Here is a 15,046-nt window from a genome sequence, read left to right as displayed (position 1 = left end):
AGATAGGATCTCATGTAGCCCAGGACAGTGTCAGACTTACTGATGTAGGCTGGCCCTGAGCTCCAGTTTCATTTGAACTAAGTAACTTCTTTATTGTGTGTGTACGGTATATGCATGGAAGCCAGAGAAGAGGGCCACTTTCTCACTCCCTGCCTTGTTCCCTTCAAACAGGTCTCTCACCGAACCTGGAGCTAGGCTGGCAGCTGTAATTCCCAGAGACCCTCTTGTTTCTGTTCCTCACAGTGCTGGAGTTACAGGTGCATTTGTGTCCATGTGTGACATTTACATGGTGCTGGGGTACAAACTCAGGTCTTCATTATTATGTAGCAAACATTCTTACCTGATTTGCCATCTCCCCAGTTATCACACCTGGTTTAATTACTGAAATTCTATAGCCAGGATATGAAGATGGCTAAATTTTTGTCTAGCTGACAATAGAAGCAGTGTGAAATCAGTATGTGAGGTCTGAGTGGATAAATATTTATATATGACTATTTGCGGAAGTACATTCTTTAATGACATTGCTCAGTTGGAAAACCTCCAAAGGCTCAGTGCAGCATCAACAGTAGAAATAAAAGCTACTCATATGATAGCTGCTATATTTAAAGCATGAAGAAATGTAGTCTGTGTTTGCAAAGATGTTTATGTTCAAGAAGACACAGCATATTAAGCAATTCTTGGAAAAACAACATGAGAAGCCAGATTCTACGTGCAATAATACAGCTTTCAGAAATGCTAAAAATGATTTTTAGAGAAGCACTGGGTAGCGAGACAAAATGACAGTGACTGCTTAGAAACTGAAGGTTTGTCAGACCAAGCTCTGAAGAGGCAGGGCACTGCAGAGTCTAGCAAGTGCACCCCTCTTTCCTGACTCTCCTCTGCTTAAAATAACAATGTTCCATGCCTGCTGCTGAGGCTGAAGAGAGGCCAATAGCTTCATCCCTTTCCTCTCCTTTCTCTCCTATTTTCTTTTTTAAGGACACTGACTTACTACTATGTTGTCCAGGTCAGGATTAAATTTGTGATACCCCTGCCTTAGCCTTTTAGGTGCTGCAACTGTCTGTAGTTGCTACCACACTTAGCATCAACATTTTTTTTTTCTGCTAGTAATGTTTTGTTTTTAACTGCATCTCAGATATACATAACATTTTAAAGCTGCTAAATGCTCTAAATATGATTATTATGGGCACGGGCTAAGTTAGTTCCTTCCTTCCTTCCTTCCTTCCTTCCTTCCTTCCTTCCTTCCTTCCTTCCTTCCTTCCTTCCTTCCTCTCTCTCTTTCTCTCTCTCTTTCTCTCTCTCTTTCTCTCTCTCTCTCTTTCTTTCTTTCTTTCTTTCTTTCTTTCTTTCTTTCTTTCTTTTCTTTCTTTCTTAATAATGGAGATTAATCCAACAAATACAACTTTACCACTGAGCCCCACCTGTCCCTGCCTCATCTGTTTTAATACTGGGTTAGTGTTTCACTAAATTGTCTACGCTGGTCTTGAAATCCCCTGTAGCCAAGGCAGTGCTGATACTTGAGGCCCTCCTGAGAAGCTATGATTACAGGTAGGTATCACTTGTACACTATCAGTGGCTTACATTTCTACTGAATACATCAAGCAAGATAATTTGAGAATATACAAATAATGCATATACACTTTCTGTTCTCAAGCTGTGTTCAGAAGCACTGTACAGTAAAGACTAATATGAGGTATAAGAGACTGTCATGAGGGAAGTTTTAAATAAATGCCTTAAAATCTGTTCTGGTTAATCCAGAGAAGGTGCAGCCTATGAGGACCACCTCCTGAGGAAAGTTGGGCTGTCTTTTTCTCTCGGCACAGATCCAGAGAAAGAGGATTCAGAGGGACCACTTGGAGGACTCATGATCGGAAGTCACTATGCACTGAATCTGACATCTAAAAGTGACAGGTATTGGCATTAGCTGAGACACTATCACCAAGAACTACTTTAAAAACTTCCCGAGCCACTGACACCCTTCCCAGGATTGCCTAGGAGGGTAAGAATGTAGTTGCATTCTTTTAAGACTGGCGTTGGCTATATACATAACGTGAAGTGGATTTTTCACTGTCTCAGAAGGCTGGAGCAGAAAAGTTTAAATTTGCACTCTCTAACAGGGTACTGAATTAGTCCTGTTGTATCTATTTAAAAACAAAGAGGCAAAAACAAAATACCAAAACAAATAAAAAGCACACTTTATCATTTCTTAAGCATGTTATATACTTAACAAAGTCACCTAAGTTTATAAAACACACAGCAAGTAAAATTATATAATTACAACACTCTAGTCTGTTGCTCCTTAAATGTGCTTTTTCTTACTTTCAGTGACTAAGATAAATTACTAAAGCAAACCCCAGACTACCTCCCTTCTAGGGCTTCTTTGCTCACCTTTGGACAAGTGATTTCCGTCTGCTGGATCATGATGAGAGCTGACGCTATCAGAGCCCCTTGCCTCACGTAGTTCACAGGATCATTCGTCATGGGTTCTAGTAAATTAATTGCTTCCTGAAATCATTACAAACAAAAACAGAAACAAAACTTTAAGTGAAGTTGGGATGGCTGTATTTGCAAATCAATCGCTTTCAAAGGTATATTTTACATTAGGGTAATGTTTAAGATTTTTTTGTTTTGTTTTGAGACAGGGTTTCTCTATGCCCTGGCTGTCCTGGAATTTACTCTGTAGACCAGGCTGACCTTGAACTCATAGAGATCCACTTACTTGCCTCTGATTCCTGAGTGCTGGGATTAAAGGTGTGTGCCACCACTGCCTGGCTAAATTTCTTAAATAAAAGTAATCAAGTGCCAAATCTCTTTCAGCTATGTACAGATACCTAAGTCACACAAATTATCTAGAAATAAAGCAGACTTGTTTAGTATGAGCAATAAAAATTTTTCATTGTATTAACTTGTCAGATGCCATGTTTCAAAGAACATTTGCTCCTAGATATCATATTAAGTTTAGAATAATATGGAAAGAAAAAAAATCCAATTTGTATTTAAATTATGAGAGCTGACATAAATGTAAATTAAAAGCCTAAGAGGAAAAATACTTAGCAAAATGTCCAACTGTATCCTTCCTGTGTTTACAGAACAGATATATACAGAAAAAGAGGCAGCTAGCGAGACAGCCAGCAGGTAAGCAGCCTGCTGCTAAGTCTGAAAACCTGAGTTTGATTCTCAGGACCCACACACAGAAAGAGAGAACTGACTCCTGTAAGCTACCTCTGACCTGGACATATGTGCGGTGACATATGTGTATATACACTTAATGATTGCTCTAATAAAAATAGAGATACATAATTTTTTTCTTTCTTTTTCAAGACAGGATTTTTCTGTGTAACAGCTCTGGCTGTCCTAGAACTCACTGTATAAGGCTGGCCTCAAACTCAAGAGATCCACCTGTCTCTGAATTCTGAGAGCTGGGATTAAAGGTGTAAACCATCAAAACTGGGTGAAGATACACATTTAAAAAAATATTTTAGGGCCGGAGAGATGGCTCAGTGGTTAAGAGCACTGACTGCTCTTTCAGAGGACCCGGGTTCGATTCCCAGCATCCACATGGCAGCTCACAACTGTCTGAAAATGCAGTTCCATAAGATCTGAAACCACACCAACAAACATAATAAAGTTAAATAAATCAATAAAAAAAATTAATTACGTGTATGTGTGTGTAGAGGTGGGGGCAGGTAGTATGTGCACAAGAATTCAGGTACCTTTCAAGGCCAGAGGACGGTGTGGCATTTTCCAGAACTGGAGTTAAAAGACAGTTGTGAGCTACTTGATGTGGGTGCTGGGAACCAAATAATGATCTGCTGCAAGAGCAGTCTGTACTCTTAAACATGGAGTCATCTTTCCAGCCTTTGATATACGCTTTTTTTTAGCCCTAGCTGGCCTGGCACTTGGCCTTGAATTCAAAAAAGATCTACCTGCCTCTGCTTCACAAATGCTAGGACTGGAAACATATGCCCGTTTTCACAGATTCCCTAAGAAATTCCCTCCCTAATAAATCAAGCGCCAAGACGATTGCTGTCCTAGCAGTGAACATTTTACTCATGGGAATCTTATGTTTCAATAGAGGGGACATAGATATTAAACTAAATAGTTGTAACAGTATGCAAGGTAGCAATAAATGCTTATAAAACACCAGGAGAGAATGAAACAGCTGTAAAAATCCTTTTTAAAAATATTTATTTTCTTTTTATGCACATTGGTGTTCTGCCTGCATGCATGTCTGTGTGATGGTGTCAGGTCCTCTTGAACAGGAGTTATAGACAGTTGTGAGCTGCTATGTGGGTGCTGGGAATTGAACCATCTCTCTAGTCCCAGATCTAAAAATTCTTTTAAAAAAATTAATTTATTGGTGTGTGGTATATGTGTATGTGTGTGTCTGAGCTCGTATGGGCATAAATGCCATAGTGTGCACATGGAGCACAGCCTGTGGGCACTGGTCGTCTCTGTCCACCATATAGGTCCTAGAGGCTGAACTTAGGCTGCCAGGTTTGGTGGCAAGCACCTTTACCTGTTGAGCTATCTTGCCAGCCCAAAGGAAATTCAGAACCTTTATTGCATTAAACGATGTGTTTGTGTGTACACAGTGAGCATTAATGATGTGTGTTGGGGGACAGGGGTGTATCTAATATGAACACTCTTTATTAGAGGAAAAAGACAAGAAAGTTGGGCCTGAGAGATGGCTCAGTGGTTAAGAGCACTGGCTGCTCTTCCAGAGGACCTGGGTTCAATTCCAGCATCCAGCTCATAGCTCACAGTTCACAACTGATCTGTAACTCCAGCTCCAAGGGACCTAGTGCCCTCTTCTGGCCTCCATAAGCACTATGGTGTGGGTGATACGTATTTAAAAACATATTTAAAAAAAAAAAAACCTGAGTTAAAAAAAAGGGCCACCCAAGAGTCCTACATACATGTATGCTATTCGAGGTAAAGTATGGTGACTATATCAATGCTGTGAATCAAGACTCTATGTTATGGCCATCTGGGGAATCTAATGCCTCTGGTCTCCACTGGCATCTTCACTCATGTACACATACCCACACACATGCATATAATTAAAAATAACAACAACAAAAAGAAGAGTTAATTTTGGGTGGCTTCAAACAGCAATCTTAATTTCCACAATACCAATTAAACAGAGAATAAGCACGTAACACAACAGAGCAATTCTCAATAGCTGTCCACGAGCACTGTTGTTTGTTCTAGGAAGCCTCAGGCACCGTAACACGTAAGAGTGGGGAGCACTGTGAAGCTGTGTGCCAAACTCAGTCTTAGAGATCACACTGCACCTGTATTTTCACACTTTTCTGCAGCAGTAAAGCCTGGTGCCAGGAAAGAACTGACCTCATCGGTTTGAGGCCTTACCTTGTTTCCTGTGCCCGCACAGCAGATCCCTAGGGCCATCGCAGCTCCATAGCGCACGTGAGGGTTGTAACTCTCTGATAATAACGAAACAACACTTGGACACTGTTCAGGCGTCCTGATAGGAAACAAAAAAAGGAAGACTGTATTACAGGCGATATGCTATAAACCAAAAGATTTTAAACAGCTTTTATTGTCTTTTTCTAAGATACAGGAAACAACGTAATATTTAACAAATAAGTTGTAGAATTACAAATCTTCCACAGAACAGGATGTGTTGGCACAGACCTACAATCCAGCACTAGTGAGGAGTTCATCACTTGAGCAGAGCCTGTACTACATAGGCAATTCAAAGCTATCAAGGAACACAAAGTGGTAAGACTATTAAAAATTATGGGGAAAAAAACTTCCATGGAATGAGAGTAGAAATATATTTTCTACATTCAGAAAACACTCAGAGAAAGAGGCCTATATCAGGGATATCTTAAGCAAGCTCTCTGCATGCTGGCTATTTCCTAGCACCTTTCAAAGTGGACAGTCAGGCACAGGTAGCACATTCCTCTGTGCCCCCTTTCCTACTTTCTGGGCACTATGCATTTGGTTACATGAGACAAGGCATTTACAGAGTCTTTTAGATGTTTCCAGAGTAGCACACAAAGTATAAATACTCCAATCCCAGCACTCTGGAGGCAGAGAATACCTGTGACTTTGAGGCTATCCTGGTCTACATTGCGAGTTCCAAGCTAGCCAGAGCTACATAGTGATTGAGTGGGGGTGGGTATGCCACACTGAAATAAGTAACAAAATTCAGATATTTTATTTCAATAAAAAGTTCTCTGCTTACACCTAACAGTCATCTTACCAGTGTTACTATTTGTATAATCCTTCCAAGAGCAAGAACTGAAGAAGGGAATGCACACAAATCACTAACATCATCTAATCATAAATTGCACATATGAATTTCTTTGTTTCAACATTCTGACTTCTAACTACTATTTCTTTACTGAGTATTTTCTACAACTACTACATTACACCATATTAATAAATCAAGTGCTTTCAGAATATGGAGTCTTTCCCTTCCACTCTCTAACTCTCTCTACTAATAGAGAGAAAACTAGTAATATATTTACACAGGCAGAAACACTGTTCTTGGCAGGGTCATCACAAAGTAAGTTTTGAAGGCATAAAATTTCACGATATTTCTCTGGTAGAGTTACAAGTTTATGATTATCACTAGGTAAGTGCCATGACATCAGAGACTTAGCACAATTAACAGGAATTAAGATATATTGCCTCCTGTGAGGTCCTTGCCCTCCCTGAGATCCAAAAACCACCCTAAATAGAATCTAAGGCCAGCTGGATGTCTCTAACCAAAGACATCATCGACACCTCTGTCAACATACAGAGAGGACTAAAGAACATTCCCCTCCCTTAAACCACTTCTCTCATGACCATTCATCTATGCAATTCTATTCTATTCATTCTCTGATTCCTCAACCGATCTGCCAGTAAATCAAGCAAAACTCTTAACTCTGATTTCTGCTTTTATGATCTGCTTTTACTATTAACTTATTTGTGTTTAATTCATTGAGATTTAATTCATAGAGGAAACAGAGTGATCTGGGTTCTAATCCTAGGGTGATTATTCACTACCAGGGAGACAAGCTCTGAATCTTACTGAGACTTAATTGTTTCACTCACAAATACCTGTTCCTTTTTGTGCATGCTGCGAGAGCTGACGTGTCTCTATGCTGTCACCACTGAAATCTTAATGCAAAACCAGAATTTGGCTTTGGATCAGAAATTGGCACTTGTGTGCTAATAGCTGTGGTTGGATCTCTTTAAAGACAATGTAACTCACAGTCAAAGGTTCTTTCCAAAAAAAAAAAAAAAATCAAACAAGCTAGATTTGCTAGGTAGCTTGTTATACTTAAGCTTTTCACTTTCAGATATCCTCAGCAACTTTTTTAAAATTTATTTAAATTTATTTTTATTTTCTGAACATAGATTTTTGCCTGCATGTATGTTTGTGTGAGGGCGTTGGGTTCCCTGGAACTGGAGTTGCAGACAGTTGTGAGCTGTCATGTGGGTGCCAGGAATTGAACCCGGGTCCTATTTGGAAGAGCAGTCAGTGCTCTTAACCTCAGAGCCCCTCCTCAGCAACTTTTAGGCACCAGTGGCCTACAGTTTGTCATTTGGCTGCAGTAAGGGTGGGATATTCCAGGGAAAACTGATGCATAGAAAAGAGTTTACCTAAGAACCTATCTTAAAACTTCACTATTTTATAGTCTTCACTTGAAAGCAGTAGGAATAAATAAGATCTCCCAACACTATTCTTTAGTCACTGCCTCACATCCAACCTTAGTTTTCTTCCCTTCCTATCCACTGCGCAGAATTCCAGGTTTCGTCCTATTTTCATGCATATATACAATATACTCTGACCTTCCTCACCCCTCCATCACCTTTAGTAGAAAACCACCTGAAAGAGAATGCAACTCAGACATGTTTTGTTTTTCAAATGGCATTATTATTTTATGAGATTTTAGAAAAAAAATTCTCCCTGGAAACACAAATCCTCGGAGTTGTGACAGGGCTTAACCAGCTCGCTGGCTCAACTAAGACTGAAGCCAGTAGGAAGGGCTGGAAACTCAAAGCCTTTTTATAAAAAAAACCAAACAAACAAACAAAAACTGTCAGTTTTAGTCTAATAATATTCCAGCTCTGACACATTCTTTAGAAAACCTAAGTGTTTAGACAAGGAAAGACAGCCTTTAATAAACTAGCTTAGGCATTTAATCTCTTTTGAAGAGCACAATAAAGCCATAAGCTCTTCACAGGCTTGTCAGTGTCTCGGCAGACAGCTCTAATGGACAAAGGAGTTTCTAAGCAGTGACTGCAATGCAAAAACACACCAGAAACAAAAACCTGCCTAGTAATCTTTGTACATCATATGTATATAATGACTTAAAGTAGCAGTAAAATAAGTCATGATACACAAGGGATCCCAACATGATTATCAATGAGTACTAATACATTATGAAAACAATTAGACCTTATGTAAGTCATCACTCTTAGCTCTTAATTAGGAAATGGACAAATAAATAGGGAGAGAGAAACAGAATCTGAATGTTATCAAGCTTCCAAAAACCAACAATCAGGGATATAAAATAGGGGCCAGTGAGATGGCTTGGCAGGTAGGGCACCTGCAGTCAAGCCTGACCACCTGAGTCTGACCCTTGGGATCCACATGACTGAAGGAGACAAATGTAAGCTGTCCTCTGATATATGTGCTGTGGCATGCATTTCTTTCTCATACCATACACGCGCGTGTACACACACACACTAAATAAAATTGTTAACAAAACTTGAAGAAGAATTTTATGCAGTACAGAAAATAAAATACATTAAATTATAATACAGAGATGCAATCAACAAAAAGTACTATGAGGGCCGGGCGGTGGTGGCGCACGCCTTTAATCCCAGCACTCGGGAGGCAGAGGCAGGCGGATCTCTGTGAGTTCGAGACCAGCCTGGTCTACAGAGCTAGTTCCAGGACAGGCTCCAAAGCCACAGAGAAACCCTGTCTCGAAAAAACCAAAAAAAAAAAAAAAAAAAGTACTATGAGGAACCAAACAAGAATAATGACCCAAAAGAAGGAAAAATGAGAAAAGGAAGAAAAAAAATAGATCTAGAGGACTGTCTGCAGCTAATGTTGGATGGGGAAGGGGAAACCACTTTCTTCAGTGTTATAGCCATTGGTAAGATGCCCATGCTCTGTAAATGACCCAATGAAACCATTTGCTGGGAGTCAGACACTAATGAATGTAGAGGCAGGATAGCTGGGAAGAGGAAAGCAATGGATGGGAGTGGGAGAAGGAAAGGGAGAATATGATTGAAATACTTTAAAAATATTATTATAAAATATACACAAATCCTGCCAGGTAGTGGTGGCGCACACCTTTAATCCCAGCACTCGGGGAGGTAGAGGCACTTTGAGTTCAAGGCCAGCTTGGTCTCCACATGAGTTCCAGGACAGTCAGGGCTGTTACAGAGAAACCCTGTCTTGAAAAACCAAAAACCAACCAACCAACTAACCAACAAAACAAAACTCACAAATTCCATCAACAATCTAGATGTAAATAAGTAAATAAATTCCAAAGGACCTATGAAGACCGTTTCAAGAGAAAACCCTGAGAATTCTAAAGTTTTAACACTAAGCAAGTTTAAATTTCAAGAGCATAATTGTAAAGACTTATTATATATTGCTTTTCAAAAATGGGCAGAAATGCATTTTTTTTCTATACATTATACACTCTTCCCAATTAAAAATCTGTGGGAAAAGAAGCTGGCAATGAAACAGCTCCCAAATCCAGAGGCTGTTTAGAAATGAGCAGTGACAAAGTTTCTGCCAAAACCTATGTATACAAGTAGCATGCAGACCTTTCTGTGTGCTCTTCTATATAAGGCAGTGACATGAGCAAGTTCATTGTGCTCCACAGCAAAGGAACAAAGCTGGATAAGAATTTTGTTTCATTGCTAGAAATTACAAGTTCCAAACCTTCTAGATTATATCTCTTTTTTCCTCAGAAGGGAAAAACAGTGGAGGCTTAATTCCAAATAAAATAAAATCATCTTATGCTAAAGTAATAGTTTACTACATTTCCCCCAATATCAAAGATAAGAATGTAACTTGAATAAGGGTCATGACTGGTTGGCCACAATTAGCGAGTGGTTTTATGAATTACAATGAATGCAGCTATGCTCTAATAATGACAGTATCAAAGAGGAAATAACCTCTCTGGCAGGCGTACAGCTGCTTACAAGTGCCAGTGCTGGAAGCTCAGAGTAAGTCAATGGGAGGAGGATGTCAGAAGGAGCCCAACTGAACAGACACAAGGACGGCATGCTTAGGAAACTCACAAGCAGATAAGAGGTAAGTAGCTAACAAATACGTATGGAATATAACTTAGGTTTTTGCTGTTTCTATCTTAATCTTCAGGAGCTTTGTTTCCACAGTCTTTTCTATCTATTCAGTGGATTAAAGTTTATAAATACGGAAGGGCTAAATTAATATGGGGATTGTGAGTATAATGAACAAATAACTTCATCTTCCTCTTAGAGTGCTTCTCAAGGGAATCGGGAAGAGAAAAGAAGTACTTAAAAAAGAACGGTTCAAATTTGGCAGACTTAAGTGATCACATTTAAAACCTTGTAGAAAGACGCAGTTATTACTAAAATCAAGTACTTGGCTAGTAATACTTTGGACTACTTTCTCTCCAACTAAAGGAATTATAAAATGAGTCATAAAAAAGCATTTAAATCAGCACCCATCAGAAAAATGATCACAGCACTCTGATTCTCAGCGGGTAAATCCTGACTCAGCCCTTAGGTGGGCTTGAGTCTGACTGGGTGGGTGGCAGTACTTACCGAATCCCTCACTTGCAACTCTTTAGAGCTCTGACCACTGCTGTGTGTTTTCTACAGTTAAGGAAAGTACCCAGGGTTCAGAGAGCATGTAGTGTGCTATCTCCTCTAGCACTGCCTCTGTGGCAAATCAGAAATACAGTATTTTTGTGGGTACTGGCTGAACTATCACAAATGCATACTAACCTATCAAAATAGGAGGGTGTACTTAGTTAGCTCTAGTGTTCTTTTTTTTTATTTTATTTTTTTTACTGATTTCTGGAAATAACACAACCTCTCTGTGTCTAAGGGAAACTCTCTGGTATTTAAGTTCAAATTCTTCTCTTAAAATTACATTAAAAAGGATGAGAAACTAACATCTTTTTTCTTCTACTTCTATTGATATTTTTCATTGAATCTTCTGAAATCTAAGCCTCTAGAAAAAGACTAAAAATCTGGATGCCTTACCAGCAAACATGGACAGATGCGTACACATTCCCACCTTGCAGAACCTGAATCTTTAAAAAGGAATATAAGTCAACCTTGGCTTTGAATGTTTGGCATGGGTACAACGCCTTGAAAAAGCAGATGACAAGCTTAGCTACTGACCATGCTGACCACTGTCTGGTACTGGACTGAACCACAGAACAGCGAACGGTTTGCTCTTATAGAATGTCGGAACAAAGCACAAATCCTGAACACATTCTACAGAATATATGTGATCATTTGATCTTGTCTAACCATTCTGGATTAAAGACAGAATCAATAGCAAAGGAGATGAAGCTGGTTGCCGAGGAACAGGGGACTAAAGTACACTGGGCAGCTCTGCTGATACTCATGGTGATAATACCCACCATTGGGGGGAACATCCTTGTTATTCTGGCTGTGTCGCTGGAGAAAAGGCTGCAGTATGCTACCAACTACTTTCTAATGTCCTTGGCGGTGGCTGATTTGCTGGTTGGATTGTTTGTGATGCCGATTGCCCTCTTGACAATCATGTTTGGTAAGTATTTCCCTTTGTTCCTGCCATTGAACCCCATCCACTAAAGAACCTGACATTCGTTTGATCTTTATTTTCTTTGAAATAAAAGATGGACCTGGATTAAAGATATAGAAGGGAACATTCCCTTATTTTTTTCTATGATTTGTAATAAATGTAAAAGGACACAAAAGTAATTTCTTAGGAACAATTTTACCCCCTCCTCAGCCACCTTATAAAATCATTAATTTGGCAATATTCACAATTTCTGCATGCATTATCTAAAAATTATAATAAGTAAAAAACCCACACCTGTCAAAAAAAACTATTCACTTTTCCTTTAACAAAGTAATCAATATCTTGCAAAATTCTAGGACCTTAATAATAGAATCACTGAATCATCGAGTCCCATTCCTATTACAGTTCTTGCCTTGAACCTTTAAGAAAAGATGTTTAGTTACAAAAGGAAATTGTCTGGCTCAGAGTACCTCAAGAGAAGACCCATCTGTTTAACTTTTTTATGGTATCTGACCATCTGTGTTCCTAATAAACCTGTAAGTCAATAAAATAAGTAGAACAGATGAGTTACTATGATAATAAAAATATAGTTTGACTTTCAGATCTTTGTTATAATAAAAAAGAGATAATATATTAAAGTAGGCATAAGGAGTTTCTTCTGTGTGTACATTATCCCAAACTATGTTAGCAAACACAAATGATTTTATTGAGGAATTATGAGGGCTCCTAGTTTCAAAGTCAGCACTAAAAGAACATTTAATTAGTCAATGTTTGGGATAAACTGATATTCCACTAATAAACCACTTAAGAAAATTATAGATGCTCAGGCTTCCAAGAATTGTGCTTATATGTGGAGAATAAACACACAAGTTATAGAAGTAAAATTTATTAACCCAGAGCACACTCATCTATTAAATTAAAAAGTAAAGAAAAACTACTATTGCAATTATTTCTTATAGAAAACAACAGGGAGACATATAAAATGAAGAAGCTGTGTCTTTACATGTAGTAAGATGGTCAGAAGTTAAAACTTCCTGCTGCAAAGCAACACTCACCCAGCTTTAAACGATAAACATGCTTCTACTGCCCTATTAGATTCTCTAATCAGTAGTATTGTTTCGCTCTCTTTTCCCTTTCCTTTGGTGATTCTGTAATCTCTTGAATATCCCAATGGTATATGTTAATCACATAAGAAACGACATTCTAGTAACAACCTGGAGCTCAAAGAATTTAGGAAGGATGATGCAGGGATGTATGTGGAAGGACCTCATAGGATTAAGATTCCAATTCTCAACTCCATAACAACAGTTTGCAGAATAAAACTGTACTCTTTGATGCTTTGCTAGGCATACAGAAAAATATCAAAATGCATTATCTTTAAATCAATAAAAAATGCATTATCTTTGTTTTACTAATATAAAATTGAAAATATTGGATAAAGAATTGAAGGAATTTTACATTAGTAAATTTTAATTTGAAAGCTTAGTCCGTAACTACCAAATATCTACTATACACAAAATTCTGAGCTAGGTACTTAAATCATTGCATTAGGATAAGGAATCTTAACACAGAAAAAGTCTATAGTGTTCAAGTTAGCTGATAAACACTCCACAAGGAGTTTTCAAATAGCAGGCACCCCATGAGATAAAGAAACTGCTTATACAGAAAAGTATTGCTTAAGATATTCTCCTCCCACCCCCAGACAGGGTTTCTCTGTCTAGCTTTGGAGCCTGTACTGGAACTTATCCGCCTGTCTCTGCCTCCCGAGCGCTGGGACTAAAGGCGTGCACCACCACCGCCTGGCTATAAAACACAGCAGAAAACTAAACATTTTAACATAAAATATATAAAACACCTACATACTTATGCCTTAAATTATAACCCATCTTAACAGCATTTCATTCTTCAAATACTTATAAAACAAAATACAATGTCTCATAGTCTCAAGCACGTTGCTACCAGTAATTATGCTGCACAAAGGAGTTGTTAGATTGGGGGATAGGGAAGCAACCCTAACCAACCTGGGAATGTAATCACCGTTTAAAATGTCACAGTATAAAGTCACTATTTAAGACATAATCTATGACCACAGGGCATATAGACAGATGCTACCCTTGAAAAGCACCAAACGAATGTCTAGTAACTATCTGAAGTGAAAGGGTGGGGACCTGACATCAAATAGTAAGATCTTTATATATCCTTTTCCAGCTAGATAAATACTAAGACTTTCTAAACTAACACATTTGCAAGAATTTTTGATAATTTTTAAAAGTAGCAGTAAACAATGTATGGGAAATCTTCAGAACTTCTGAAACCTACAAACCAAAGTGTTCTTGGTTATATAATCACAAAAGATTAATTACCATTATGAACAATTTAAGCTATTACAAGAAGCCACTAAAAACCTTTACAGCAGTTAAGCATTCTAGTAAAGTCAAACTTTAAAAAGAATGAGCTAGAAATAACAAAGTGGTCCTCGTGTTCTTAACTGAGGGATATTTTATTCAAACATTTATTTGTAATATTTAACTCCGTATTGTCTGAATTTCTGTTTTACCAAGACCATGACACTCTTGACATGACACTTTTAACTTCTCTGCCAAATCTTCTTTGGGAACACTGGATGCAATATTTACAGGTTTATTTACCTATTTATTTTTATTGTTTTATCTCTTATTCTTAAAACCCACGATCATAATGCAATAGCTTTTAACACAAACCCTAAAAATACCCACATTAGAAATACTTGAGCAGGGAAGTCTGAGGCAGGAAGACTGCAAACTGGATGTGAGCCTTAGGGTACACAGCAGTAATAAGTAACAACATATTCCTCCTCTAAGCAGAAGCATGAACACAGCCCAGTTACAATATGTATAGGCTATTAGTGTTCTAGTGCAATAACAAATAGAGGTAACATTCAATTTTACTAAGACACTTCTGATAAATTTCAGCGCTGCAGTAGGTATGTTCCCACTGTGTTCTCTGCCTCCCCAGTACAGGCTCACATTCAAGCAGATGTACTGCACTCTTGCTCTACTTGGACAAGATAAAGACACTGGTTTTACATGGGTTGGGGGATCTGGTTTGTTTCTGAACATGTGTGCCTTCATTGCTATTTGGTTGACTATAGTCACTGTTCAGAACAGTAACAACTGTTATTCTGAGTGATCTCTCTGAATACACACTGTTTCAAATACTTTGCAATATTATTTTATTGTATTTCAAAGCTTTAAATACAATAAATGTAGCAAGCTTATAAAACAGGTAATGGCACCA

At 38.3% G+C, this 15,046-nt stretch overlaps 2 protein-coding genes across 14 annotated transcripts in view; one reads left to right on the top strand and one right to left on the bottom strand.

Annotated features, from left to right (window-relative positions):
- The window catches only part of Psmd1 (proteasome 26S subunit, non-ATPase 1), an 80,112-nt gene that overhangs the window by 18,834 nt on the left and 46,232 nt on the right, over positions 1-15,046 (bottom strand). The window contains exons 17-18 of the mRNA XM_050123102.1: positions 5,374-5,488; positions 2,389-2,505 (exon numbers count right to left, since the gene is read on the bottom strand). Coding sequence (XP_049979059.1) covers positions 2,389-2,505; positions 5,374-5,488 — 232 coding nt within the window. The remainder of the gene's footprint in view (positions 1-2,388; positions 2,506-5,373; positions 5,489-15,046) is intronic.
- Htr2b (5-hydroxytryptamine receptor 2B) overlaps positions 1-15,046 on the top strand; it is a 748,006-nt gene that overhangs the window by 725,343 nt on the left and 7,617 nt on the right. For 3 of the 13 annotated variants that reach the window (XM_050123124.1, XM_050123123.1, XM_050123125.1), the window contains exons 2-5: positions 1,824-1,911; positions 3,090-3,135; positions 10,176-10,303; positions 11,207-11,776. In XM_050123124.1, the coding sequence (XP_049979081.1) occupies positions 11,446-11,776 (331 nt within the window). In that variant the 5' untranslated portion in view covers positions 1,824-1,911; positions 3,090-3,135; positions 10,176-10,303; positions 11,207-11,445. Of the gene's footprint in view, positions 1-6; positions 258-1,823; positions 2,000-3,089; positions 3,136-10,175; positions 10,304-11,206; positions 11,777-15,046 lie in introns of those variants that run through there. The other 10 variants (XM_050123115.1, XM_050123114.1, XM_050123119.1 and 7 more) reach the window with 6 other exon arrangements.

Source organism: Alexandromys fortis, unplaced genomic scaffold, assembly GCF_014885135.2.
Source record: "Alexandromys fortis isolate MF-2015 unplaced genomic scaffold, M_Fortis_MF-2015_v1.1 scaffold_213, whole genome shotgun sequence".
NCBI lineage: Eukaryota > Metazoa > Chordata > Mammalia > Rodentia > Cricetidae > Alexandromys > Alexandromys fortis.
Note: the sequence above shows the minus strand (reverse complement) of the source record. Positions and strands in the feature narration are given on the sequence as shown.